This window comes from Vicia villosa, linkage group LG5, assembly GCF_029867415.1.
Source record: "Vicia villosa cultivar HV-30 ecotype Madison, WI linkage group LG5, Vvil1.0, whole genome shotgun sequence".
Classification (NCBI taxonomy): domain Eukaryota; kingdom Viridiplantae; phylum Streptophyta; class Magnoliopsida; order Fabales; family Fabaceae; genus Vicia; species Vicia villosa.
Window position 1 is genome coordinate 11,451,300 of NC_081184.1, and position 26,758 is coordinate 11,478,057.

Below are 26,758 nucleotides of genomic sequence, written 5' to 3' on the forward strand. Positions count from 1 at the left end.
CGGTAAACAATAGCTTCATAAAATCAATTTTTTTGGTATATTTTTTGTCGAGTTGATGACTAATAGATAATTATATTTTGTGATGATATAAATTTATTTTCAGAGAGATCTGGAAACTCAAAAAGAGCCAAACTATCAAGATTCGTGGCGAATGACCCACACAAATAGCCATGGAGGATGGATAAATAATGCCTCTAAGGAAGTACATGTGTGACATATTTATATAATTTGCAAAACATATATAATTGTAATAAATTTTGTTATTTCTAATTATAATTAACATTTTGTAATAGACGAAAGTTGGAGAAGCTTATTTTGATTTTGAAGAAGCCGAATATGTGGAAAAAGATAAAGACAAGCTTATAAACATTGCTTTTAAATCACTTGTAGGAGAAAGATCAGGATATTGTTGTGGCTTAGGAGCTAGAATAAAATCACAAAAGGGTAAATCTGTTATTGGCTTACATGAAGAATTAGAAAAGGAGTGTGAAAAGAGACATGATATGGAAATGAAATTAAAAGATGTAGAAACTCAACTCCAAGAAGAGCAAAAATTGAGGGAAGAAATAACTGCAAAGTTTGAATAGAGTCAAAGACAACTCGAAGAAAAATAAAGATGCAATTTGAAGAAAAAATGGCAAATATGTTTTATAAAATGATGAATTTTCAAGTAAGTATATAAATTGTTCTTTTTATTATAAAATATAATAAATTAGTAGTTTTATATAATTTTTTAATTTATTATATTGAATATGTCATTAGTGTTATTTTGAATATTTTATAGGGAGGACAATCTTCTAGTACACTGAATACAACTTTTGAACTTGATCACAAAGTTAATAACATGACTACAGAAAAATTGTAAGTAGGATTCCTAATGTCTTGCATACGTGGTATGAATATTTTAAGTATAGTTTATTTGTTATAAGAGTTATATTTAATGATAATGTATTATACACGTACTCTTCAAGATTGCTATTGATATATAATGTCATGGAATGTTAATTGTGTTTTATGTAAAAAATTGGGAGCAACATTGTTACTCTAGTCTCTAGGAGTAGGGGAACTAGTATTTTTGGGTAACAAAGAGTTTGGAAAATGTGTGCATATTTATTCATTTTGTACTTTGATGTGACTTTTTACTATGTTAGTTTTTTTTTCTATTGCAAAATAATGTATTGTAAAAGAAACTTGTACATTAATTTTTTATTGTTTTGAAATTGTAGGTCAAATAAGAGTACTTCAAAAAGAAACTTCGAAGCAAAGATACAAAGAGTTAATAATCATGTTGGCGAGAGTCATAATTTAATTTGTTAACTATGTTTTACGAGAACGGGAAGTTTGAAGAGAGTCTAAGACAACTCGGAAAAAAAATAAAGATGCAATTTATAAAAAATGGCAAATATGTTTTATAAAATGATAAATTTTCAAGTTAGTATATAAATTGTTCTTTTTATTATAAAATTTAATAAATTATTAGTTTTATATAATTTTTTAATTTATTATATTGAATATGTTATTAGTGTTATTTTGAATATTTTTATAGGGAGGACAATCTTCTAGTACACTGCGTACAACTTTTGAACCTGATCACAAAGTTAATAACATGACTATAGAAAAATTGTAAGTAGAATTTTCCAATGTCTTGCATATGTGGTATGAATATTTTAAGTATAGTTTATTTGTTATAAAAGTTATTTTGGTAGTTTATTAATATTTATTTTTTGATGTTTTAAGGAATTTAAATTTTAATGTCAATTGGGAAATTTGTGGTATTTTTATTTTAATATTATATTAATTACTGTTAACATTTCTTGGAAAAAATTATCAAAGTTGTGAATTATATTGCTAAATTATGTATTTTTAAATAATAATGACAATTTAAATGAAAATAATAATAAAAAAGATGATGCTGATTTTAAAAGGAAGTTTAAAAATATAATTATATTTTTATTTATTATTGACATAAATTGTTGCGAAATCTAAGTTATGCTAACTACTTTTGACTATTTCTCAACCCACCTCATGGTTATCTTACACATCACGCAAAATTCCAATTTCGCCCCCAGCTTCCGTAGATGCACATCCAAAAGCACCCCATATTTTGAAAAAAATTGATTCCTTCCGTAAATGCATCTCCGAAAACGTATAAAACACAGTTAATTTCACCTTATTTCAGTTTAGCAATACTTCCGTAGATGCATCTATGAAAGCATTCAATGTTTTTGGAACAAAGGTACTCCCGTAGATCCATCTACGAAACAGTCAGGTATTTTCTTGAATTTTTTAAATGTATTGTAGATCACCCAATGTTTTCTTGTTGCTTTATTGTTCATAAATTTACACCGCTAAATTCTAATAAAAGACAACAGTAGGTAGACCAATAAAAATATAATATATAAATAATAAAAGTCTAAGTGTCGAGTACATCAAATACATAAAAAAATAAAATATAAATACATCATCTAAACACTATTGCTAAACGGCCTAAACCTATTAATTCATTTCTACACCTAAATAACACATTCTAATTCAATTTCAAAACTACTCTAAAATAACTAAAAATTCCAAAAATTTACCGATTAAAATATCGCTTTGAACTTGATAGATACTTGAATTTGATGTTGACAACGTAGCCGAACTTGATATCGATTTTGAGGTAAAGGAAAGAGAGTTTGGGGTTGAGAGAGTTGAGTTTGAAAATGTGAAGAATGAGGGAGAGGAAAGGTCTGGCGCGAGATATAACACCAAAACATTTTCGTAGATGCACATGCGGAGGACTTCTGTAGGTGTATCTACGGAACAAAACAACGTTTAACAAAAAAATGGTGCTTCTGGAGATGCATCTACAGAATCACGAGGGCAAAATGGACAATTCAGTGGTGCGTGAGAAGGGCATGAGGTTGGTTGAGAAATCTTCGTACTTTTAAGTGAGCGAGGAGATAAACTCTTCGGGTGGATGGCTTGTCGTGATGACTTTAATTTCAGGGATATTATTGGCAAACACCTCCTAGAAAATGGGGATTTGAAAACGGTTTTTGGAAAAGAAGTTAAGGATAATAGGAAAGTCTTGAAGCTTGTATCTGATTTGGCTAACACTTTAAAGGAGAAGAACAAGGAATTGGAACAAACAACAAGCAAGTGTGACGAGGCTAATGTATCTTAAAAAGAGTGATGGATAAAAAAGAGGAGATGCTTGAAATCTTTAACAATGGTATGTTGATACTTAAAATAGATTTTTCAAATTAATATCATTATTCTATTTTACTATGTTTAGAGGTGAAGCATTTTGATTTCTGTTTTTATATTTATCCTTTCAGTATTGCGTACTGTGTAATGTATGTTGGATATTAATATGACTTTTCAATATTTCATGGTAGCTGAGTTTGTTTCACTCAGTTTCATTAGAAATAAGCAATATTCGGAATGCCGAACACAGTTATATGGAAAATGTGTCCAATGATCATAAAAAAGCCATTCTAGAATTGGAGGCACGGAGGAACGAACTCATAGTGGTTGGTTTTTCTTTTCTAACAAAATTTTAATGGATTGGAATTTATTGTATGCGTATGACGTGGGAACTGCTTAAGGGCCTATGGCTTCTTTAAGGATGACAAGCATATTCAAACCCGTGGGATTCATCCGCATCCGAATCTTAGTCAACGGGTAAAAATTCGAATTGACTGAGTTCAGATTCAGGTTTGGGTTCCACCCGATATTTTGGGTGCGAGTTTGGATAATGTGAAATTACACCCGATTATATATATATATATATATATATATATATATATATATATATATATATATATATATATATATATATATATATATTGTGGAAAGTTGTAGGAAAATTGTATTTTATGTATTTTACTGTGAGTTTAGGTTTGAGTGAAAAAATACGAACCCAACAAATGTGAGCGTGAGTGTTATTTGCCCATCCGAATAGTCTTTAAATTTGAGTTCGGGTGGTGATTTCTGGTGCAGGTTTGGGTAGTGTGAAAATTTTTATTCATCTTTTTTTTTTTATAAATCAAATCATTTTAAATTTAACTAACTTTCATTATTATTTATTAACTCAAAATAATTTTTTCATTACAAAATCAAACATGATGAATTTAAATTAATTTGATAGATACAAATAATAGAATATTGTTATATTAAATAATAACCAATAATGATATAATAAACAGTGTACCTTTTAGGATTGAGAGACCTTTTGAATTGAGACACCTTCATAGAGAATGAGTATGAGAGGATTACTAACCTCATTGCCGTCTAGGATTTTCACAGTATGTTAATCGTCAAATGAGGCAACGCTTAAATAACTAAACGGCTGAGGGCAGAGACCTCTCATTGGGCTTAACTGAATGATCCAACCCATCACGGTTCATTAATAGACAATAGCCCAATTAGATGATTCATCAATAGGTACTTAATAACAATAGACCATAATTTATATTAATAATTTATAATAATTGATTATTGTTAATTCATAATTGATTAATTAAATAATTTATCCAACATTCTCCCACTTGGATGACAATAATCAACTATTAAAATTATATAAATTTTACTACTAAAATTTTAATTATGATCAAAGTACTTTTTCACGAAACAAAAGTAAACTTCAACATTGCAGAAATGAATCCGATAGGAAAAACAAATCATACAAGTCAAAGAAATATATTTCTTATTAAAATGATGAATTTATATAGAAACATATTTCATATAAGAAAAATATGTTATTAAACAATGACCCAAGCATATGAAAATGCTATTAACAAACTCCCACTAATCCAAAATATCATAAGACTTACTCATGTGTATAAATCTTTGGGTAGTGATTATACTAATGAATTTTAAATTATAGGTCATAGAATATCCACATAGGTCTACAAATAGTAATTACATTTAGGCATACCCTATTACAAGAGTAACTGCATTTAATCATAAGTACCTTCATAATACAATACCATACTTGATAGGAGTATTGATATTTACTTGTACTTTCATATTATAACCCGACAAAAGTGGACTATTGAAGATAGAATAACACAATATTATTGAATGCTAAAGATTTATTGTGTCTTTTTAATACCGACCTAAACATCAAATTATGATGATTTTCGAGATTAAGAGAATAATATATATCTCGGTATAATAGAATAAGACTTCTTAGAATTGTTGAATATTTTGTAAGTCTTCTTAGAATATGTCATATTTTATAGTGTACACGAGAATATATGACAATATAAGAATAATAATATAAGTTTTTTTCCTTCAACTTATATTATTTTGTGTACACCTGCACTCCCACTGATCCAACATAAAAATGGATATACATTTATCAGAGCCCACTAGTATTAAATACTCAGATTATACAAGGCGGCACTAATTTTATTTTTAGTGCAAAACTACACAAATAAGTGGCTGTATAATATATCATCATTAGAATTTAACAAACTCAACCACATATTTTGCACGTGAATAGAATATATCATTATAGATATAATTTCACATGAAACAGTATGATGGTCATATAAAAGGTTTACCATCATTTAAGTGAGATCAAATCCCTATAATTTTAAATATAGGATTATATACAATATTTTATTAACTCACTCAAAACTCAAATGCTACAACTATAACTACATACATTTGAGAAATATATTATGTTATACGCATCGGTAAAATATGAGACTTAATTCAATTAATATTGAGGATATAACACAAGTAGTCGTAAATTTCCATCAATAACATAAGACAATACTATCCTCAATATAAGTCTCCATAAAATAATATTCATTTTTTATTTCTATACAATTGACATGTTAAATTCTCCCATTTGATAGAGAAAAGTAGTTGAATTATTAATCCAAGGGGTTTAAAATATTTATACTAATACTCGACTATTTTCTCTATCACACACTAATCATGTCAAGTAATGTCACACCGATAAAGTATGTCCATCACTTACGTAATACAAAGAGAATTGAAATATATTTTAATAAAAAAATTAACAATAAATTATTTAATTTCATAAAGTATTACATGTCTTTAAAATAATTTCTTATTTATTAAATAATAATATCAACAATATTAAATAAGAAATATAGCAATGTATAAATATTACGTCACAAAAAAATCTAATACCGATAGGGTACTCGAATCATGATTTACATAAGGGTTAATGAACTTTTTGGTCCCTCTAAATATTGTAGATTTCGTTTTTAGTCCCTCCAAAATTTTCCTTTAAGAAATCGTCCCTTCAAAATTTTTCGTCTAAACTATTGGTCCCTAACGTCAAATTTGCTAGAGATTAGCTACGACTTTAGCCACCGATTAGCTACGAAATTTGACGTTAGGGACCAATAGTTCGGAAGAAAAATTTTGAAGGGACGATTTCTTGAAGGAAAATTTTGGAGGGACTAAAAACGAAATTTGAAATATTTAAAGGGACGAAAAAGTTCATTAACCCTTTACATAATTGTAAATCACAAGTACATTGAACCAAAATAAATTATATTAATAATAATACACCGATATGATATAATTATTATCAATATAATATTTAGTATAGTTAAAATAAATTTAATTATTTTACTAAACAAAATTTGTACAAATTATATCTATGACAGGTGAGTTAGAATCATACAAATAAAAAATATTATATTGGGTTAAATAAGTTTTTCGTCCCTCTAAATATTTGAGATTTCATTTTTAGTCCCTCAAAAAATTTCCTTCAACTTTTCATCCCTTAAAAATTTTCCGTCTCAATTATTAGTCCCTGACGTCAGATTCCACTAACGGTTGCTTATGTGGCAGCCTACGTGTAATTAATTTTTGTTTTTCTTTTAAATTATGCAATGACACCGTGGCATTAGTAGCTTAGTTTATAATGGGATTCCTAATTTCACCAGTTGCCCTAATTTCACAAATTTGTATGTTCTTCTTCACGTTATTCTTCTACCTGTCCTTCCTCATCTCCTATATACTAAAATCGTGTCCCCCATCTTCTCATTGCTTGTTTTTTTCATCCTTTTGATCTCCTTCTCTTTCTGCTCTCCATCATGTCAAGTGCTTCGGTCAAATCTGGTGTTGGGAAGTTATGTGGTTGTCATGTTCGTATGGTGTCGTATCTCTGCAAGAATGGACCAAACAAGGGTAGGTTGTTTTGGAGATGCCCTAATTGGAGGAGTGCAGAAACGTATGATCTCTTCATATGGGATGATGATTTTGTAGACCATGTTGGAACTGAAGGTGCAGATTCGATGAACAGTGAATCATCAGCCATGGCAATGAATCATATGAAGTTCTTGTATGAAGAATCAAGGAAGAAGAGCAAGAACTTGAAGATGAAGTTGAAAACAGAGAAATTTCGTGGGAGATTGAAGATGTTTTGTCTTGTTGTGTCCTTTATCCTAAATGTGTATCTTGTTATGAACTCTAGTTGCTGAATTATTTCTTATCTCATTAACTTTGTAATGTCATTTGTGATGGTGGTAGTGTTGTAATGTTAAGTTGATTTTCAATGAAATGAGATTGTTATGTTCTGCATAATTTACTCTTAAAAATCCTTAGTGATCAAAAAGTAGAGCTCATAATTAGCAAGATTTAATTATAATTGGTAAATTGGCAGAATACAAGGAACATGAATGTAACATAAGGATCACATTACTTAAGTTGCAAATCACATAGAAAGTGGAGCTCCATTATAGTAGTTGCAAAGTACCAAAAAGTAAAGCTCCAAAACAAAGTACATAATAATACAGCATTACCAAAACAAAGTACATAATCAAAATAGCACTGCTTATAAGTTTCAATCAAAATACATAAAGATAATAGGTCTTCATTGAGTCATGTTCCTTTGGATGTCTTCCCACTTGCTTGACCCTATAGCACTGCCTACACTTTCTTCTTCATCATCTTCAGGAATTACAAGTGGTTCCTCTGCATCCCTTCCAGGCCCCATTATGTTTTTTGTCCTTAATGTATTAAGCCTGTCACTTTTTCTTGTAGGAGATGTAACAACAGCAGTCTTTTTCCTTGGTGATATCATTGCTTTCACCTGCCATTACAGAAGATAATTAGCATTAGCAATGAAAATACACTTGGCATTTATAAGAAGCATGATGAACAAACTTACAGGATCAGATTCCACAGTCTTGGCAGTAGGAGCTGGTGACTTAGTCCTTGGAACCTTAAAGCTTTTGACAGTAGGTTTTGGTGCCTTAGGACATTTGCCTATAAAAGTTTTGGGGCCTGATGTTTTTGGACCAGATGTTTTGGGGCCTGATGTTTTGGGACCAGATGTTTTGGGGCCTGATGTTTTGGGAGCAGATGTTTTGGGGCCAGACCTATTTGACTTCACAGGACTTGCATCAACACTCAATGGTTGAATATCCAAGATTTCATCATCATTCAATAATGCTTCAAGCTCATCAGGGTCTATACCACAATACATTCTCATGGCTTCAGCAGAAGATTGTGTACTTGCAGGCTGGGGCACATTGTTTGCATCAACATTGTTAGCATCAACATCAGGCTCAGGCACATCTGGATCAGGCACATCAGTACTTGCAGCAACATCTGGCTCAGGCACATCTGGATCAGGCACAGCTGGATCAGGCACATCAGTACTTGCAGCAACATCTGGCTGGGGCACAGTATTACTAGCAGCAATGTCAGGCACAGTATTTGCAGCAACATTAGACTTCTTACTTTTCTTATTCTGGACTCCTTTTTTAGTTGTTCCCTTTGGCACACCCTGCAACCATCCCAATAAAATCAGAAATATATGGTATAATGACATTCAAAAAGATATGGTATAATGACAATTTGAGATACAAACCCTTTTTTTTGATGTTGTCTCCATTGGTGCAGTTTGAGTTTGACTACCTTGGGTGGCTGCAACAGTTCTTGGCACTTCTCCTTGAACACATGCTAGTTGCTTATTTTTCTTACAAGTCCTTTTGTTGTGTCCATACTCAAAGCAAGTCTTACACCTGTGACTTGTATTTGTCCTTTGCCATTTGTTTTGAGAAGCTTCATCTGGCTCTCTTCTTCTGAGTTTCTTGGGTCTACCTGGACCTCTCTTAAAACTAGGTGGCAAAATGTTTGGGTCAGAAGTCCTTGGCCATTTATTTTGGCCATTAATAGGGGTGATAACTTCATTGTAGCATGCTAAATATGTATCCCTATGATAACATTTGTGGACATACTTAATGGGATCATCAACTTTCCTATTTATGGCTGCAACTGCATGTCTACAAGGGATACCAACCAAATCCCAAAAGTTACAAGAACAGGTATTTTTTGATAAATCTACAACAAAGCTATCTGTGAACATAACATGTGTGACCTGAAAGGTTAATCTACCAGCATAGGTTGGTAACCAATTTGCACTTTTTTCTATCTCCCTATCTAACCTCCTAAAGGGTTTTGACATGATATCTCCCTTGTAATTTTCTACTTTCTCCCTAAGAGTGGCAAATCTCCCCATGAGATAGTTCCTAATCCACTCAAACATGGTGATAATAGGTTTTTCTCTTTGCATTAAAATTGTAGCATTAAAGGATTCACTTAGGTTGTTCATCAGAACATCACACTTAGAGTGAAATGGAAATGCATGCTTACACCACTTATGTTTGGGTATAGCATTTAACCAATCATAAGCATCTAAACTAACCTCCTTAATCTGGTTCATTTTCTCTTCATGTGCTTCAAAATAGGTGGCCTTTGCTGCAGCCATTATGAGATCTCTGTATAGTGTACCACCTCCATACTTCTTCTTAAAGTTGGCATATAAATGCCTCAAGCAAAATCTGTGTTCAAACTCAGGGTACTCTTCCTCAAATACACTTACAAGTCCCTACACAATTAACATTAGATCAGACATAGAGAAACAGTAATGAGGTACTAACAGAAATAAAGAAACATGAATAAGGTACAAATACCTTCTGCTGGTCAGACATAAAGCACCATCTGTTTTCATGGCCAATATCCTCAAGAAGTAACTTAACAAACCAACTCCAAGAGTCTCTAGTTTCAGTCTCCACAACTCCAAAGGCAAGAGGAAGGTATTGGTCATTTGCATCCCTACTAACAGCAATCAGCAAGATCCCACCATATTTGTTTTTGAGGTGACATCCATCTAACCCTATGAATGGTCTGCATCCAACCTTCAATGCTTTTTTAGTTCCATCAAAACACATGTAGCATCTTTCAAACCTTGGAGGTGTTCCAGAAATATTCAGCTTAAATGTATTTCCTACTGATGCCCTCCTCAATTCAGCTCCATAAGACCAAAGCATACTGTATTGCTTGGCTGAGTCTCCTTCAACAACCTTTCTAGCTAGCTGCCTGGCCTTAAAAGCCCTACACCCAGTAATTTCAGTAGAATACCTAAGTCTTACATCAGCCACAACTTCGTTCAATTTCATACCTGAGTTGTTCTTTAATTTGTCAACAATTACCCTAGAGACCCAATCAGCATTAGCATTCTTGTTAAAGAACTTCCTACCACATTTGTGCTTTGCATATAGAGTTTTGATCCTAAATGTTGTTGTTCTCAAAACCCTACTGCATAAGACTGTGTAGTCACATTGTTTTTTGTCCTTACAAACAACCCTACACCTTGTTAAATCATTTTTGGCAAACCTCACCTCCCTACCATTCAACACATTGTGTTCAAGCACAACCTTCTTAAATTGCTTTAGAGAAGCAAACTCCATTCCCACCTTGAATTGGAACTCTTTTCTTAGTTTTTCACCTTCATTAAATCTGATCACTGGTGGCCTCTCATCAGCACTATCATCATCTGCCCCACTGTCAATATCATCAGTCATGTAACCATCATCAATTACATGTTCCCTATCCATCTCATTGTTGAAAGAGTATTGTGGTGTACTTTTCGTTTATATCGTATCCACAGGGATTATTGCGATATTACCGCCGTTCTATAGCCTATTTTGTCTTGAGTTAATGTTACTTTAGTTTTAGGTTTGCAAAAGGTCATTCAATCACTTTAGTAGCAAAGAGTAAATTAATGAAGGTTCTAAGTTAAAGAAAATGCATCAAGATTCGATTTCATCGACCTAAGTTTGTATGTTTCCTTATAAATATATGCTTATGAACTTGCTAACGATCAATATAATTACGTATCGACACCTATATCGTTCGTGTCCGCAACGATATAGCTAGATTTACCGTATTGTTTAACCGACGATTTCTCCACCGTTTAAACAATACAAATAACGTTTTAAAAACCGATACTTAGTAAACATCAAACTCTAAATCCATGTCTGCAACTTATAGTTTGAAAGATGATGAGTTAGGTCTAGATACAAACATTGATGTCTCAAACATTTATACCAAAGAAAAAGCTTTAATAAACAAACTAAACCATCTATATTGATCATCACTTGTTCATACACATATATTCACAAGAAAAACATAGAAAAGGCTAGGAAGATTACATCTTATCTTGATACAAAAGGGATTTAGCTATCCATGAGAATGGTAGCTTGCACAAGAAGGAAAGGATGAAGATCAACAAGTATCAAAGGCGATTAATCGACGATCAAGGCTTCCAATCTTCAACTCTATGTTTGCTACAGTGTATTATGCTCTTGTTTCTCTCTAAAATATCTCTATATCTCCCTAAAAGTGATCTGCCCCATAAACTAGTAAACAAAGTTTCGCAGACCGCGCTTAGCGCGGTATAGCCCGCTAAGCGCGCCATCAAAAATTGCTTTAAACCGCCCAACCGCGCTAAGCGGGCTCCAGACCTCGCTTAGCGCGGAACTCTCTGCCAGAACTTCCTTCTTTTCTTCAAAACCGCGCTTAGCGGGCTCAACCTCGCTTAGCGCGCTTCCTCTTTTCAGCAATCTTTGGCTTTGGTCTTGGAACATCATCAAAATCCTTTTTCCATGGTCCAAGCTTCCAATTATCTATAAAAACTACAAAATCCAACAGAAATTGCAAAGATAAGAACTATTCAACAATAATATAAATATAAGAATATATATGTACCAAATGATAATAAAAGACTACTATTAACCACAAAAAGACTTGAAAGTTACCAAAAATTACCTAAGATATTTACACAAATTGGTAACTAACACTCATCAGAAATCAAACCCTTCTTAACACCTTGACTGATCCCAGCACCAACAGGATCATGCACATTACTTGTCCCAGCACCAACACCATTACCAGCATCATCATTCCCAGCTCTTCCCCCCTTCTCCACATGACTTGGACCTTCACCAATGAGATCATCAAAATCATGCATTCTCTCCTCTTCACTGTCTTCAAAGTGTATGCCATTCAATGAGTCCTCAGATGATTCACTATTAACCTCTTCAATTTCCTCATCAACAACATGGCCTTTTTCTTTCCCTATTAACCTCTCCATGAAAGTCTTCTCACTACCAGGTAATCTTGTCTCTGCGTATATCTCGACATCACACTTATTCTCCTCAGCACACACAACTAACTTACTTGCATCAACATCATTATCAAATGGTTTAAGATCATTTCCAAAACTTTCCTTTTCTGTCTTCCACCACATCTTAACATCTTCAACTTTAAATGCAGAATCCATATCCTTAATCAAGTCAACTGCTTCAAAATATGACCAATAATCTGGGTCTTGACCACTAACAGCATAAACGTTCCCCCTTCATATGTTAACCCTTCATCCTTTACAAAAGAACCTTTCGTATAGAAAACCACTTTAAATAAACCCATTTCCTACACGTTTCAAGAAAAAACAAAGGTAGGTTCAGTTTTTAAGAAATTTCATAAACCCTAGCTTTCAGGTACGTAATACAGCTGGAAGCGTTTTCTATTACTATCATTACTAGGAGATACTATTAGTACTGCAAAGAATAAACATATTGAAGTGGGCCTTACCTTGTCGTTCTTGGAACCGCAACAAGATGCGCAATCTTCGTCAATGGAGGGACCACAGGGGCGCGCTGAGGGATTGAAGGGAACACAAGGGACCACACCTTTCTATTAGGGATTCTGAAATGTTTTTTGGATTAGGGATTTTGAACGTAGAATTAGGGATTCTGAATGTAGAAGTAAATACCACCTAAGCTAATTTAATACAACATAATTTAAAAGAAAAACAAAAATTAATTACACGTAGGCTGCCACATAAGCAACCGTTAGTGGAATCTGACGTCAGGGACTAATAATTGAGACGGAAAATTTTTAAGGGATGAAAAGTTGAAGGAAATTTTTTGAGGGACTAAAAATGAAAACTCAAATATTTAGAGGGACGAAAAACTTATTTAACCCTATTATATTTTACTCAAAATAGGAAAAAGTTGTATAATTGTATCCATGTTAGGTGAGATCACACTTATACAAATTAATGGTGATTACTTAATTTTTTATAATAAAACTCTCAATATAATAAGATTTTAATATACTCGTAAAACTAAATTTTATTTATTTATTTGAGTATATAACAAGAAATCAATTTATGACAGTAAATAAGGTGTTTTTAATTCAAAATATTCTTGAAAATTAACAATCTTACATAAATGCACTTTTTATATTTTTTCAATAGGAGTGGACAATATTAAAAATAATTTCTCCTTATATGCAATTATATAATTAGTCACAAGAGATTGAAATTATATTTAAGACTAATCTCGTAGAGTGTGACATTCATCCTTGCAAATAGAGTCGCACGAGTATTGCAATATATTGATGACTTTTATAGTATTGCAGTGTCATCTCAAAATGTTTCATGATCAAAGAGTAAACTTGTAGTATCATCTCAAAAACTCATAAATTATTATATCAAAATATAAAATGATATTTTAAATTAACATATTATAAGGATAAAATCATTTAAATTGTCTTTAGAATAGCTCAAAATAATTATAATAATTTTATGAGTGTGCAGGTAAACAATTAAGCAATATATAATTCAATCATAAAAAATTATTATCAATTCAAAAATATAATTTTTAGTGTGTAAATAATAAAATTGAACTCAGAAAATTGATAGAATTCACAACAACAATGTCAAAAGTTTATGCCATCAACAAAAACATAAAAAACTTTGCCCAAATAGGGCACACAAATTAGACATTTAATTTAATTAGCAAATAGTTTGATAAAATCAAACAAATCAAAAAACTTTTGCTAACATAACTATACAACTATGCACAATTTATATATAATCTCAAATCAAATTTGATTATACAAACTGAAATCGAAAGTGTAACATTCGTATAAAGTTAAAACAACTTTAAGATAAATTATTAAAATAAAATATATAATTAAAAAGGTTATAATTTAAACAATAATTATACCGAGTAAACAACCTAATTTATTAGATCGAGAATTTCTAGTTAATTATCATGCATGGTGAACAACCTAATTTATCAGATTGAAATTTGTTTGTTAATTGAAAATAAAATATTAAAGCCACCTGACGCCTTTTAAATGTCAAAGTTTCAAACAATGAATAAGAAAAAGAGTATATTTTATAAACCTTCACATTTAGCATGTCCAAATATTCATCAATATCAATTTGAAAATAAATTATTAGGATTTCATGATATTTATTTACAACAAATATACATCAATATCAAATTTGAAAATAAATTATTCAATTCAAAAATTAATGTAACAAGGAAAGGCTATAATATAGAATGAAACTAATTTACTTTATATCATGTCAAAAATAGGTATTAAATATAAGTAATTTTCATGTGCACGACCAATTGGATTTCACCATGTGCCCACCACTAATGCAAAATTATCTCTCATACTTATTGGCATGGAGAACAATTTACTAAGCTCTTAAAATAATCTCAATTTCAAAAGTTTATATACCTCCATAACTATTATTTAAATAATTAGTTTTACTTTTCACAACCCAAATATAAACCCTAGAATTGTAAACCCACTCATAGAAAAGAAAATTATTAATTCATAATTGAGAGAAAAGAATAAACCATATATCAATTTTCAATTTCCATCTCATCATAAATCAGTAGTGTACAACAAAATAAAAGTTATACTCCTACCTTTTTAATTTCGGCATAATAGTTAAACAAACAAAAACACATTTTTAATTCATATAGAATAAAGCAGGCAAATGTGACTACTTTTTAGGGCTTAGATTATCACGATGCAAATTAATAAGGCCCTTCGATTCAAAAATCAATTGTGCAGCAAATAAGGGAATACATCATATACTTAAATAATCTTTAAGTGGAGACATATGGATTGATGCTATCATTCAACCAATCAACGAAAATACAAAATGATATACATCCATCATTCATACGATTCATATTCACATAAATAATTATAAAATGTATATACGAGACTCTGATACTAATTGATGAATTTAAATTAATTTGATAGATACAAATTATAGTATATTGTTATATTAAATAATAATCAACAATGATATAAACGGTGTACCTTTTAGGATTGAAAGACCTTTTGAATTCAGACACCGTCAGAGAGAATGAGTATGAGAGGATTACTACCCTCATTACCGTCTAGAATTTTCACAGTATGTTAATCGTCTAATGAGACAATGCTTAAATATCTAAACGGCTGAGGGCAGAGACCTCTCTTTGAACTTAACTGAATGGTTCAATCCATCACGGTCCATTCAAAGACAATAACCAAATTAGATGATTCATCAATAAATACTTAATAACAATAGATCATACTTTATATTAATAATGATTTCTTATAGTTGATTAATTAATAATTAATCCAACAAAAAATACAATAAATTTATAAAAAAAATACTTAGTCAGATAATACAAGTTTATAGCGAAATATGCATTTTTTTTTTAATATTCTATGATATCTGTATAATGATATATTTATTATAAATTGATGTTATATTTTGAAATTGAACATAAATTTAAATAATTATATAAAATAAAATTATGTTATCAAATATTGTTTTAACATATTTTAAATAATCATTACTCCAAATGAGAATTGCTATTGCTACACTAAAATTCTTACACTTATACTTACACCATATGAAATACATCAAAGGCATGTGTTAATTTGTATTAAAAGAAGTGAAAAAATAATTATTAAATGGTGTAGTTGTCATGTTTAGTGTAAACATATCATTACTCTTATCAAATTATAAAGTGATTTGACAAGTCTCAAAAAATAGTAATATTTAGTATTCACGTGTTTTGTGCCAGAATTTTAAAGTCAAAGTTCAATTTTTTTTTCTATACTGTATCATAAAGTGACTTGACAAATCTCAAAAAGTTGACAAGTCGAAATAAAAAAATTACTATCTAGTAGTAGCTCATACATATAGTTTCCAGGCCTATAAAAATATTAAAAAAATAAAAGTAATTACAATAGTTAAAATTGGGTGAGGTTTTTACTGCACTCAAATCTGATGAAATATATCCTAATGAAAAAAATTTATCTCATTCTTTTACAAATATATTATATGTTTTCAAACTCTTTCAATTAACATCATAATGTTAATTTCTTTTTATAAATTAATATTATTTGCATCACTTTATTTTGATATATTTTATTTTTTATTTAAATAAAATAAATATTTCTTTAAGGTTAATCTCCCAAGATTTACATTTTTTAAAATAATTGTTTCATTTACATTTTTTTTATATCTTAAAATAAATGTTTCTTTAAAATACCAACATCTATTAATTTTTTTATTACTATACTCTTATTTATTAACTTTCACATTTTCAACTACTCCACTACCTATGATAAATAAATAAGAGTATTTTAGTAATTGATATTTATTTTATCATTAAAATCAATACATCTAATCATTTTTTTAAGAATCGTATAGAACTCAAATAAGACATTATTATTATTATAAGACGGAGGGAATAATAATTTAATTTTATTAAGTTTAGTATTTTATTTTATCATTGACTTTTTTTTACCGTTGGAAAAATAGACGGATGAGATATAACCTTTATTTTCCCAACTACTTCACTTATTTCATTCCACCAACTTCACTTTATCATAGTTAATTTTTACTTTGATTTTCTTTTTTTTTTTTACTTTCTATTTAAACAAACCAACACACTTTGGATTTTCATCACCACCTCGGTTCTCCTACCATCCTTTTCAAACTACATTTTTTTCCATCTTCAACAAAGTAGTAGCCTTCCATCCAGCTCATTGAGGTTTCTCTCTCACTACCACCACTCATTTCCATTTTTTCTTTTCTTCTCCCACGTTTAAAAGCATATAAATATATACTTATCTCTTTTCATTTTTGTAGGAGACATATAAGACACTTCAAGTATGGAGAGTCTTGTAATAAAGCTGATAATACAGCACCGTTCTAAAGCAGTTTTGGGTATGGGCGGAATTGGTAAAACAGGTAAATAACAATGAAATTTATTTATTTTTCAGTCTCCAAATATTATTATTTTTTTTAAATTTTGTTTATATTTATACTTTTAAAGTGTTGATTGACTTGTTGATTTAACTTATACTTTTAAACTGCTACGCCTACACCCTTCCTTCTTTTACATTTAGTTAGCTGGATGTTTGAATGAGTTTTAGCATGAAGTTATCTGAGTATTGCAGTTTTTCTGTTATGTTCATGATACATTTTGATCGTACCTGATCAGAAGAATCGTCGTAGGCTGCTCGGACTGGATCTTCTAGGAAGGAGAAGGGGGGGTGTACCTGCAAGGTACTCCGATGCCAAAGTAAGTTGACGAGCAAAGGAGCGCAAGTACTAGCTAAAAGTGAGTAAGAATTGAATACCTGACCCTCTACTGAGAGAGGGTATTTATAGCCCCCAGCGCTGGGCCATGATCACGCTAGTGGACTGGATTTCCAAGCCCAACTAGGAGACTGCCAGGTTTCCTAGGCGGAAATATCGGAGGTGCGTGATGCCCTCTGTCCTGGTTAACCGCTCCGGAATCCAAGGGAGACGCGGTCTTATAGGGGCCACGTGGACTCCGTAGTATTCGGAGGATTGGGTGTGAAGGACCACTGCGCGGAGCAGGGTCCTCGGCAACGAAGGTGTTTGCGGGGTCGTCAATGCCGAGCATATCGGGTGTCATATGCTCCGGGGATATAGGACAGCCGAGCATGTCTGAGATGGGTGTCCTAAGTGCGTAGGAGGGCCGAGGAGGACGTGGGCCTCTGAGGTTTATTGGGCCGAAAATCATAGTGGGCCTAACCTGGGCCCAGTCCAGAACAGGAGCCCCCCAAGTCGGAGTTTTCTGGTCAAGAAGCTGTGACTTTACCTGATGCTCGGGTCGGGGAGATGCTCGATGAGATGGCTCCTCGTCAACCAGGCGTGCTCGGAAGAACAACCTGTGGAGGGACGAAACGTCGCGCGTGGGTGGCACGCGCTGACGTGGCATAGGTAATAATGGCCTAGGGTCTAGGAGGCGGCGCTTGTCAGAAGAGGCGACGCTTCGCCTTCCGAGCCCTTTCCCTATAAAAGGGGGCGAATCCTCTCACTTGGAAGTTTCACTCTCTCTGTTTACCTGCTCGGCATCAGACAGGCGTTCCCCGGAAGATACTTTTCCAGATTGTTCACCATACCATTCGTCTACCGAGAAGCTCATCCGGTCATCGTTACCATGTCTTCACGTAAGTTCGCTTCCCTCTTCGTTGCTTTATTCTTTTCCGTAGGGTTTGTGTGCTTTATTTTCGCGGTCGTCGTCGTAGACGTAGGCTGGAATCAACGAGCGATCGTTGTTTCCTCCTCGGGTTATCCAGGCGATGCCCGGGGGTCAGTATGGGTCGGCGGACTAGATGACGTGGCGTTGGGCCACCGTGTTTGTTCGGATGATTTTTCGTTGTCATGTCGCGTGCTTTCGCGAGTCCTCGGCTGATGGGCGTCTTTCCTCGATGGGGGTTTAGCCGGGGGCTCCGCCGCTCCTGCTCTACCCTTTCGCTTGCATTGCGGTGGAAGGGTGGATTTGATGAACTGTCGAATTCACTTTCTCCCTTCTGCGTGCAGGTGAATCTGATTCGAGCGCTAGCTCGGAGTCCGGCTCGGGATCTGGTTCGTCGTGGAGTAGCGAGTCGGATGCCTCGACGGCCACAAGTTCAGACGTCGAGATTATCGAGGATCAAAATGCGCCCTCTCTGGCCGACGACGACCATGTTGATTCACCCGGCCCGGAGGCCGAGGGAGGGGTCTCCCCGATGCCCTTGTTTAGTTATGAATGCACGGTTGCGGCCGACTGGATAGCCGAGGAAGCCTTAACGGTCACTTCCCGATATACCGAGTCTCTAGATGGGGTCTTTACAGAAATCGAGGTTTTGAGAGAGGGCGAAGCGCCGAATTACCAAGTGACGTGCCCGTCTCAGGACGAGCGCATATGTTCTCGGTTCAACGGGGATGGCTTCGCGATGTACGAGTACGTGTTCAAGGAGCTCGGATTCCGACTGCCCTTCTCCGACTTTCAGAAATCGATGATGGCGTTTCTGAATTTGGCGCCGTCCCAATTGCACCCCAATGCTTTTGCTTTTATGCGAGCATTCGAGATTGTTTGTGACTACTTGGGTATTGGCGCTACGACCGCATTGTTCGGCCGGTGCTTTCGTGTTCAAAGACAGGCGGCAGACGGGCGATATGGTTGGGTGTCGTTCAAGAATGCCGAGCGGAAGCTCTTCGGGATGTACACGGACTCTGTGAAAGGTTTCAAGGATCGATACTTTGTCGTTCGTCCGCTCAGCCCGGCGGCTTACCACGATGTGTCGGATTCCGTGGTTCTTCGCGACGACGACGGGGAATTAGTGAGGGGTGAGGACGGGCAGGTAGCAAGGGAATTCTGTACGAGGTTCCCGTTTTTCTGGTGGAAAGGTCACTTCTCGTCTCCCCCTAAACATTACGTTTGGGAAGATGGGGACCTGGACGAGCAAGACGCAGAGTCCTATTCGGTCCTATGCAAATATGTGGACAGCTTTACTATGTCCCGGTGGGTGACGAGGAATGGGAGTCCCGTATTGGACGAGAATGGTGTGCCGGTCGTGGAGCAGCGGCCTATTAATACCAAGGCTCTGCTATCTTGTCGGACTCCCGAGGAGACTCGGGCGTTGTTAGGTTGTGCCTATTCACCCTGCTTTCCTTTTTCTGTCCTGTGTTTTCGCTAACTCCTTTTATTTTTTCTTTGCAGATGCCATGCCGGAGAAGGAGGACCCAGTCCTGAAGATGGCCCTGGATGCAAAGAGGAATCAGAAGAAGAAGAATCGGGGCACTGGTGCTGCAGAGAACTCGGCCTCAGCAGGTTCTCCTCGGATAAAGGAGGACGAGAGGTCTTCTAAGAGACCTCGTGCTACCGAGGGGCGTCATGAGCCGTCGAGCTTAGGTCCCGAGCGTGGTTTTGTATTGCCTCCTTGCTACAAGGATGGAGGTTATTTTGAAAAGTTTCCCATGGTTACTTCTCCGGATGAAGCTCGTCGGATCGGTGAGATGGACCCTCCGTCCCTTCAGAAGCAGCTGGCGTGCGACGCTGCCGCCGTGGTGAGGGTTTTGGGGATGGCCCAAATGTTAGCCAGTGGTGGCTCGGGCTCGTCCGAGGCCCTGAAAGAGGCGGAGGCGGCAAAAAAGACTGCCGAGGACAGGGTGAAGACCCTGGAGACCGACCGCAAGGAGTTGAAGAGAAAGATCGACGCGGTTCTCAAGCAGAAGGACGGAGAGATTGCGGCGGAGAAGAAAAAGCTCGCCGACCTTCAGCTTGAGTGGGCTCCCTCGGCTGACGAGTCGTCGGATGTGGCCGTTCTGCGGACTAGGGCTGAATTCGTGGAGAAGATAGATAGCCTGAAGATAAGCTTGGCCGACATGGCTGAAGTCGGTTTCGAGCGTGCTGTCCGTCAACTTAGGCTTCTAAACCCTGGTTTGAAGGAGGATAACGTCGGGCTTTCTTCGAAGATTGTGGACGGCGCGTTGGTGCCCGAGTCTCCAGAGAGTGAAGAGTAGGTAGTGGTCCTGGGCCTGCGTGCCCTTCTTCTTCGGCCTGCGTGCCATTTTATCTTTTGTTGGGTAATGCCCGGATTACTTTGGGGGCCTGCGTGCCCGGTATTTTGATTGTAACCTTTGGACATCGTCGACCATGTTGGTCGGCAATTTAATGTTTTATAACTTTGCTTGCTTATATCTGTTCATCTGCACCTTCGGTGTTATCGTTGTATGCTCGTGTTTTGATAACTTTCCTGTTGTGCTCGTATGACGAGGTATTTCCTCCATACTTAGAATATTTTTCGATTGTTTTAGGTAACTGATGGCTTATGCTCGGAACGCCGGAGAGTTACTCATATACTTGTGATATTATCGGTTTTGTGGATTATGCTCGGCCTAGATTGATTGCCCGGGCGTGTGGAGTACGGCCCGGGTGCGCAGAGCAGGTGTGCGCTGTTAGCGAGTACGAGTCCATGATCATGGCCAAGTCTTCGCGGCGTGAACGGTCCCATCGCGAGCTGGGGTTCTGCCATGCAGGTACTTCCACGGAGGGTCTAGGTGTAGAGTCTTCCGTGTGGTCGGTTCTCCCATTTTGTGGTAGTATCCGACCGCTGTTGTCGTGGAGTCCTCGCGTTCGTACCTACGACGCGGGTCCATACCCGGTTAGCACCTGTGTCGGATACAGGAGTCCGGGAGTGTTAGGTCGGGTCTAACTGTAGTAACGTCTGAGTTTTTCAGCGTTCCAGGGCCGAGCAAGTCTAACTCCGAGGAGATCCTCGAGGTAATAGGCGCCGTTCTCTGTTTTATCGTAAACTCGGTACGGGCCTTCCCAGTTTGGGGCTAGTTTTCCCTCGCGTGAGTCTTTCATGTTTCTGCGGAGCACTAGGGCGCCGATTTCAAATTCGCGCTTTATAACTTTGGCGTTATGGCGAAGGGCTATTTGTTGTTTTAGTTTAGCTTCTCGGAGGGAGGATCCTGCTCGGATCTCCTCTACCATATCGAGCTCTTCCCTCATGGCCTCGTCGTTAAGTTCTTCCTCGAGGGGGTATTCGGTGCGCCGAGAAGGTTCTCGGATTTCCACGGGGATTACGGCTTCGGTGCCGTAGGTTAATCTGAAGGGAGTCTCGCCCGTGCTCGAATGGGGCGTCGTTCTATACGCCCAAAGTACACTATGTAGTTCCTCGACCCAAGCCTTTTTGGCTTCGCCGAGCCTCCTTTTCAGTCCTCGGAGGATGACTCGGTTGGCTGCCTCCGCCTGCCCGTTCGTTTGAGGGTGTTCGACTGAGGTGAAGTGCTGTTTTGTGCCGAGCTTGGCCACGAATTCTTGGAACTTCCTATCGGTGAATTGGGTGCCATTGTCGGTGATTATAGCCTGTGGCACCCCGAACCGAGCGAGTATGTTTCGTTTGTAGAAGCGTAGTACGTTTTGAGACGTGATCTTGGCGAGAGGTTCGGCCTCTATCCATTTTGTGAAGTAATCCACGGCGACCACCAGGTACTTATTCTGGTATGATCCGACTGGGAAGGGGCCGAGGAGGTCCATTCCCCAGGTGGAGAAAGGCCAAGGAGAGGAAAGGGATTTAAGCTCGTTGGGGGGAGCTAGGTGCATGTCGGCATGCCGCTGACATCTGTCGCATTTCTGAACATGCTCTTTGGCGTCCTGCTGCATAGTCGGCCAATAATAGCCGGCTCTGAGGGCTTTCCTCGCCAGCGACCGACCGCCGAGATGCTGACCGTTAATCCCCTCGTGAAGCTCTTGCAGTACTTCTAGTGCTTGCGAGCTGTCGATGCATTTAAGGAGTGGGACGGAGAAGCCTCGTCGGTAGAGTTTGTTTTCGATGACTGTGTACGAGCATGCTCTCCTCTTAATAGCTGAGGCTTCCTTCGGGTCCTCGGGGAGCTCGTCGTTCGTGATGTATTTGTACACCGGGGTCATCCAGCAATGGTCGTCTCCGATGGCAAACACTTGTATGGCTTGCGCGTTTTTGCCTATGCTTGGATCGGACAAGATTTCTTGTATCACTGACTTGTTCCCTCCTTTCTTCCTCGTGCTCGCAAGCTTGGATAAAAGGTCGGCCCGTGAGTTGTGCTCCCGAGGGATGTGTGCGACGTCTGCCTTTGTGAATCCTTTCATCTTTTCTTTGACGAGCGATAGATACTCGGCTAGAGTGTCGTTTTTGGCCTGGTAGTCGCCGCTGACTTGGGACGCGACCAGTTGAGAGTCGGTATAAATCATGACTTCTTGAGCGCCCACGTCCTCGGCGAGGCGCAGGCCCGCTAGGAGGGCTTCGTACTCAGCCTGGTTGTTCGACGTGGTGAAGGATAGGACTAGGGATACTTCGATGACGAGCCCCTCGTCGTTCTCCAAGATGATACCGGCTCCGCTGCCCGCGTGGCTTGAGGCGCCATCAACATAGATGGTCCACTTATTCTCGGTGGGTGTTGGGGAGTTGGAGATCGTCGTCATCTCGGCTATGAAGTCGGCGAGTGCTTGGGCTTTTAGCGCTTTCCTGCCCTCGTATTGTATGTCGAACTCGGACAGTTCGAGGGACCACCTCAGCATTCTCCTGGCCATGTCCGGTCGGCTGAGTAGATGTTTAATTGGTTGGTCTGTTCGGACGACGATAGTGTGGGCGAGGAAGTAGTACCTCAGTCTTCTGGCGGCCGTTATTAGGGCTAGCGCGATTTTTTCTATCTGTTGATAGCGGACCTCGGGTCCCTGAAGGGCTTTGCTAGTGAAGTACACCGGCTTCTGCCCGTCTTCCGTTTCTCGGATTAGGGCCGCGCTGGCCGCCTCGCCTGAAACGGCCAAGTAGAGATAGAGAACCTCGTTGCTGTCTGGTCGGGATAGCACCGGGGGTTTGGATAGCACTTGTTTGAGGTGGGACAATGCTTGTTCGCATTCCTCGGACCACTCGAAAGCTGCTTCCTTCCGAAGAAGCTTAAAGAATGGAAGTGCATGCTGGGCGGATTTCGCGACGAAGCGGGATAATGCCGTGAGCATTCCGTTTAGTACTTGGATGGATTTTTTATTGGTGGGGGTAGGGAGGTCTGAGAATGCTCGGCATTTATCGGGGTTGGCTTCTATTCCTCGTTCTGTTAAGTAAAAGCCGAGGAATTTACCTGCCCGTACTCCGAAGGTGCACTTCTCTGGATTGAAGCGCATCCTGCAGGACCTGGCCTGCTTGAAGACCCGCTCGAGATGTAGCGTGTGGTCGGAGTCCTCTCGAGATTTGACGATCATGTCGTCCATATATACCTCGAGCGTGTCGCCGATCTCTCCTCGGAAGACCTTGTTCATCATCCGCTGGTAAGTGGCCCCGGCGTTTTTGAGTCCGAAGGGCATTACGTTGTAGTAATAATTGCCCGATTCGCTCATGAAAGCCGTGCATTGCTTGTCGCATTTCGCCATGGGAATCTGGTTGTAACCAGAATAAGCGTCCATGAAGGACAACAGTTTATAGCCGGCCGAGTTGTCGACCAGTCTATCAATACTAGGTAAAGGGTAGGCGTCCTTTGGACATGCCCGGTTAACATCAGTATAATCAACACACATTCTCCATTTTCCATTAGATTTTTTAACAAGTACAACGTTTGAGAGCCAAGTTGAATACTTGGCCTCGGAAATAAAATTTGCCTCTAGGAGGTCTTTTACAGCTTTCTCGGCAGCCTCCGCTTTCTCGGGAGACTGCCGACGCCTACGTTGTACTACGGCCTTGGCGGTTGGATTGATGGAGAGGTGGTGGCAGGCGACCTCAGGGTCGAGTTCGGGCATCTCTGCGGCGCTCCAGGCGAACAGGTCGGCATTGGCTCGAAGGCAGGCTACGAGTTGCTTCTTTGGCAGGTCAGGGATGCCTTTGCCGATCTTCACTGCTCTGTCGGCGTTGTCTCCCAGGGGGATCAGCTCGAAATCTCCGTCGGGGACAGGCCGGACGGGATGGGGGGCCGGCGTCTCTTCCCCGGTCTTCAGTTCTTCTTGTGTGAACCTTGCATCGAGGTCGACTGAGCTGACGTTGGCTGTTGGAACCTGATCTTCCCGTGGGCGTTTGTCTTCGGCTCTCGGTTTTCTGTTGGAGCTGGTCGGAGGGGCGATCAGCTCTAGTCCTTTGACGGAGGCATCGAAGATTCTCCTCGCAGCTTCAATGTCGGCGTTGATGGTGGCCACTTTCCCCGTCCTCGTGTAGAACTTCATCTTCAGATGGACCGTGGAGGGCACGGCGGTTAGCTCGGCCAGTGTTGGGCGTCCGATGATGCAGTTGTACAATGTTTTGCAGTCGATCACCAAAAACCTGGTTTTGACTTGTCTGGACGCTTCCCCTTCCCCGAAGGTGACAATCAGCTCGACGTAGCCCCATGGTTTGGTGGTGGCTCCGTTAAAACCCTGGAGGTCGGAACCCACATAGGGAGTGAGGTGCGAGTCGTCCAGCTGAAGTGTTCGGAAAAGGTGAGAGTACATGATGTCGACCGAACTACCTTCATCCACCAGGACTCGTCGAACATCGAAGTTTGCCATTCTGGCTCGGACGAGGAGGGGAATGGTGGCGTTCGGAGCTCCGCCGGGCAGTTCCTCGAGGTAGAAAGTGATTGGCTCCGACTTTCCTCGGAATTTCCGCAGAGTAGGGCCGAGGTCGGCATTGGCGCTGAGTAACTCGTCAAACTTTCTCTTGACTGAACTGACGGTGAGAGAGCCGGGGTCGCCGCCGTTGGAGATGACCATCGCGGTGGGGAAATGTTCCCAGGTGCTGAGGGCGGTTGTCACGCCGAGTGAAGGGATGAAGTCTTCCGGTCGGGTCACGGACAACGCGACTTGAAGCGGTCTGCTGTCTGGTGAGTTCCCCTCGTCAGAGTTTCGAGGGATGTCTCTTCTGGAGGGTTCTCCCTTCTTGGTATATTTTGCCAGGTGGCCCTCTTTAATCAGGGTCTCTATGGCATCTTTGAGATGTATGCATTCGTCGGTCAAGTGCCCGTGACTCTTGTGGTACTTGCAGTACTTGGACTTGTCCGTCCCCGGTCTTGTAGGATTTGACTTCGGGGGCCTGATGTTGGATTTTTTGAATTCGGCGTTCTGGCAGTCGGCCAGGATTCTCTCCCGGGAGGTGTTCAAAGGAGTGTAGTCGTTGAAACGTCCTGCCGGTCCTCGCCGTTCTTTGACATCTCGGGACCTGTCGTCCCTTCTTTTGTCTTGTCCTCGGCGTGACCCTGGATCCTCGAGGTTTGAGCTGCGAGCGGCATTATTGCCTCTCGAGGCCTTGACCGCGGCTGCCTCGGCTTCTTCAAAGTCGATGAATGCCTTCGCTTTGCGAAGGAGGGCATTCATCGAGTGCACCTCCTCCATCTTGATGGCCTTCTTGAAGTCACTGCCGGGGAGTAGTCCTCGCTCCAAGAGGTACCTCTTCATGTAGTCGGCCGTCTGCACTTGGACGGCCTCCTTGTTGAATCTTTCAAGGTAATCCCGAAGAGGTTCGTTGGGTCCTTGTATCACGGCCTCGAGATTGGCTTCCGATTTCGGTTGTCGTCGGGAGGCTGTGAAGTGGCTCAAGAAGAGTTCTTTGAGCTCGGTCCAGGAGTGGATGGAGTTCGGAGGGAGGTTCCTGTACCAATTCATCGCTCCCTTCCTGAGGGTGGTCGGGAAAATGCGGCATTTGATCGAGCCTCTGACGACGTGATAGTCCATGACCGCTTCGATGCTCCGAATATGGTCGTCGGGGTCAGTGGTCCCGTCGTATTGGTCCAATATTGGCGGTTTTTCCATCCCTCGAGGGAGGTGAGCTCTCCGGATCTTGGCGGACAAGGGGCTGCGGAAGTCCTCCTCGTCGC

General features: G+C 38.7%; 2 protein-coding genes across 2 annotated transcripts in view; one reads left to right on the forward strand and one right to left on the reverse strand.

Moving 5' to 3' along the window:
* Window positions 1–26,758, forward strand: part of LOC131604200 (uncharacterized) — a gene marked incomplete at its 5' end in the record, with an annotated part of 126,122 nt that overhangs the window by 64,226 nt on the left and 35,138 nt on the right. The gene's annotated exons all lie outside the window — the stretch shown is intronic.
* Window positions 7,653–10,869, reverse strand: LOC131601328 (uncharacterized). Its single transcript, XM_058873112.1, has 4 exons — window positions 9,957–10,869; window positions 8,852–9,871; window positions 8,147–8,767; window positions 7,653–8,068 (listed from the first exon to the last, which is right to left on the reverse strand). Exons 1-4 carry the CDS (start codon window positions 10,845–10,847, stop codon window positions 7,850–7,852), a joined length of 2,751 nt encoding a protein of 916 aa, XP_058729095.1. The 5' UTR covers window positions 10,848–10,869; the 3' UTR covers window positions 7,653–7,849.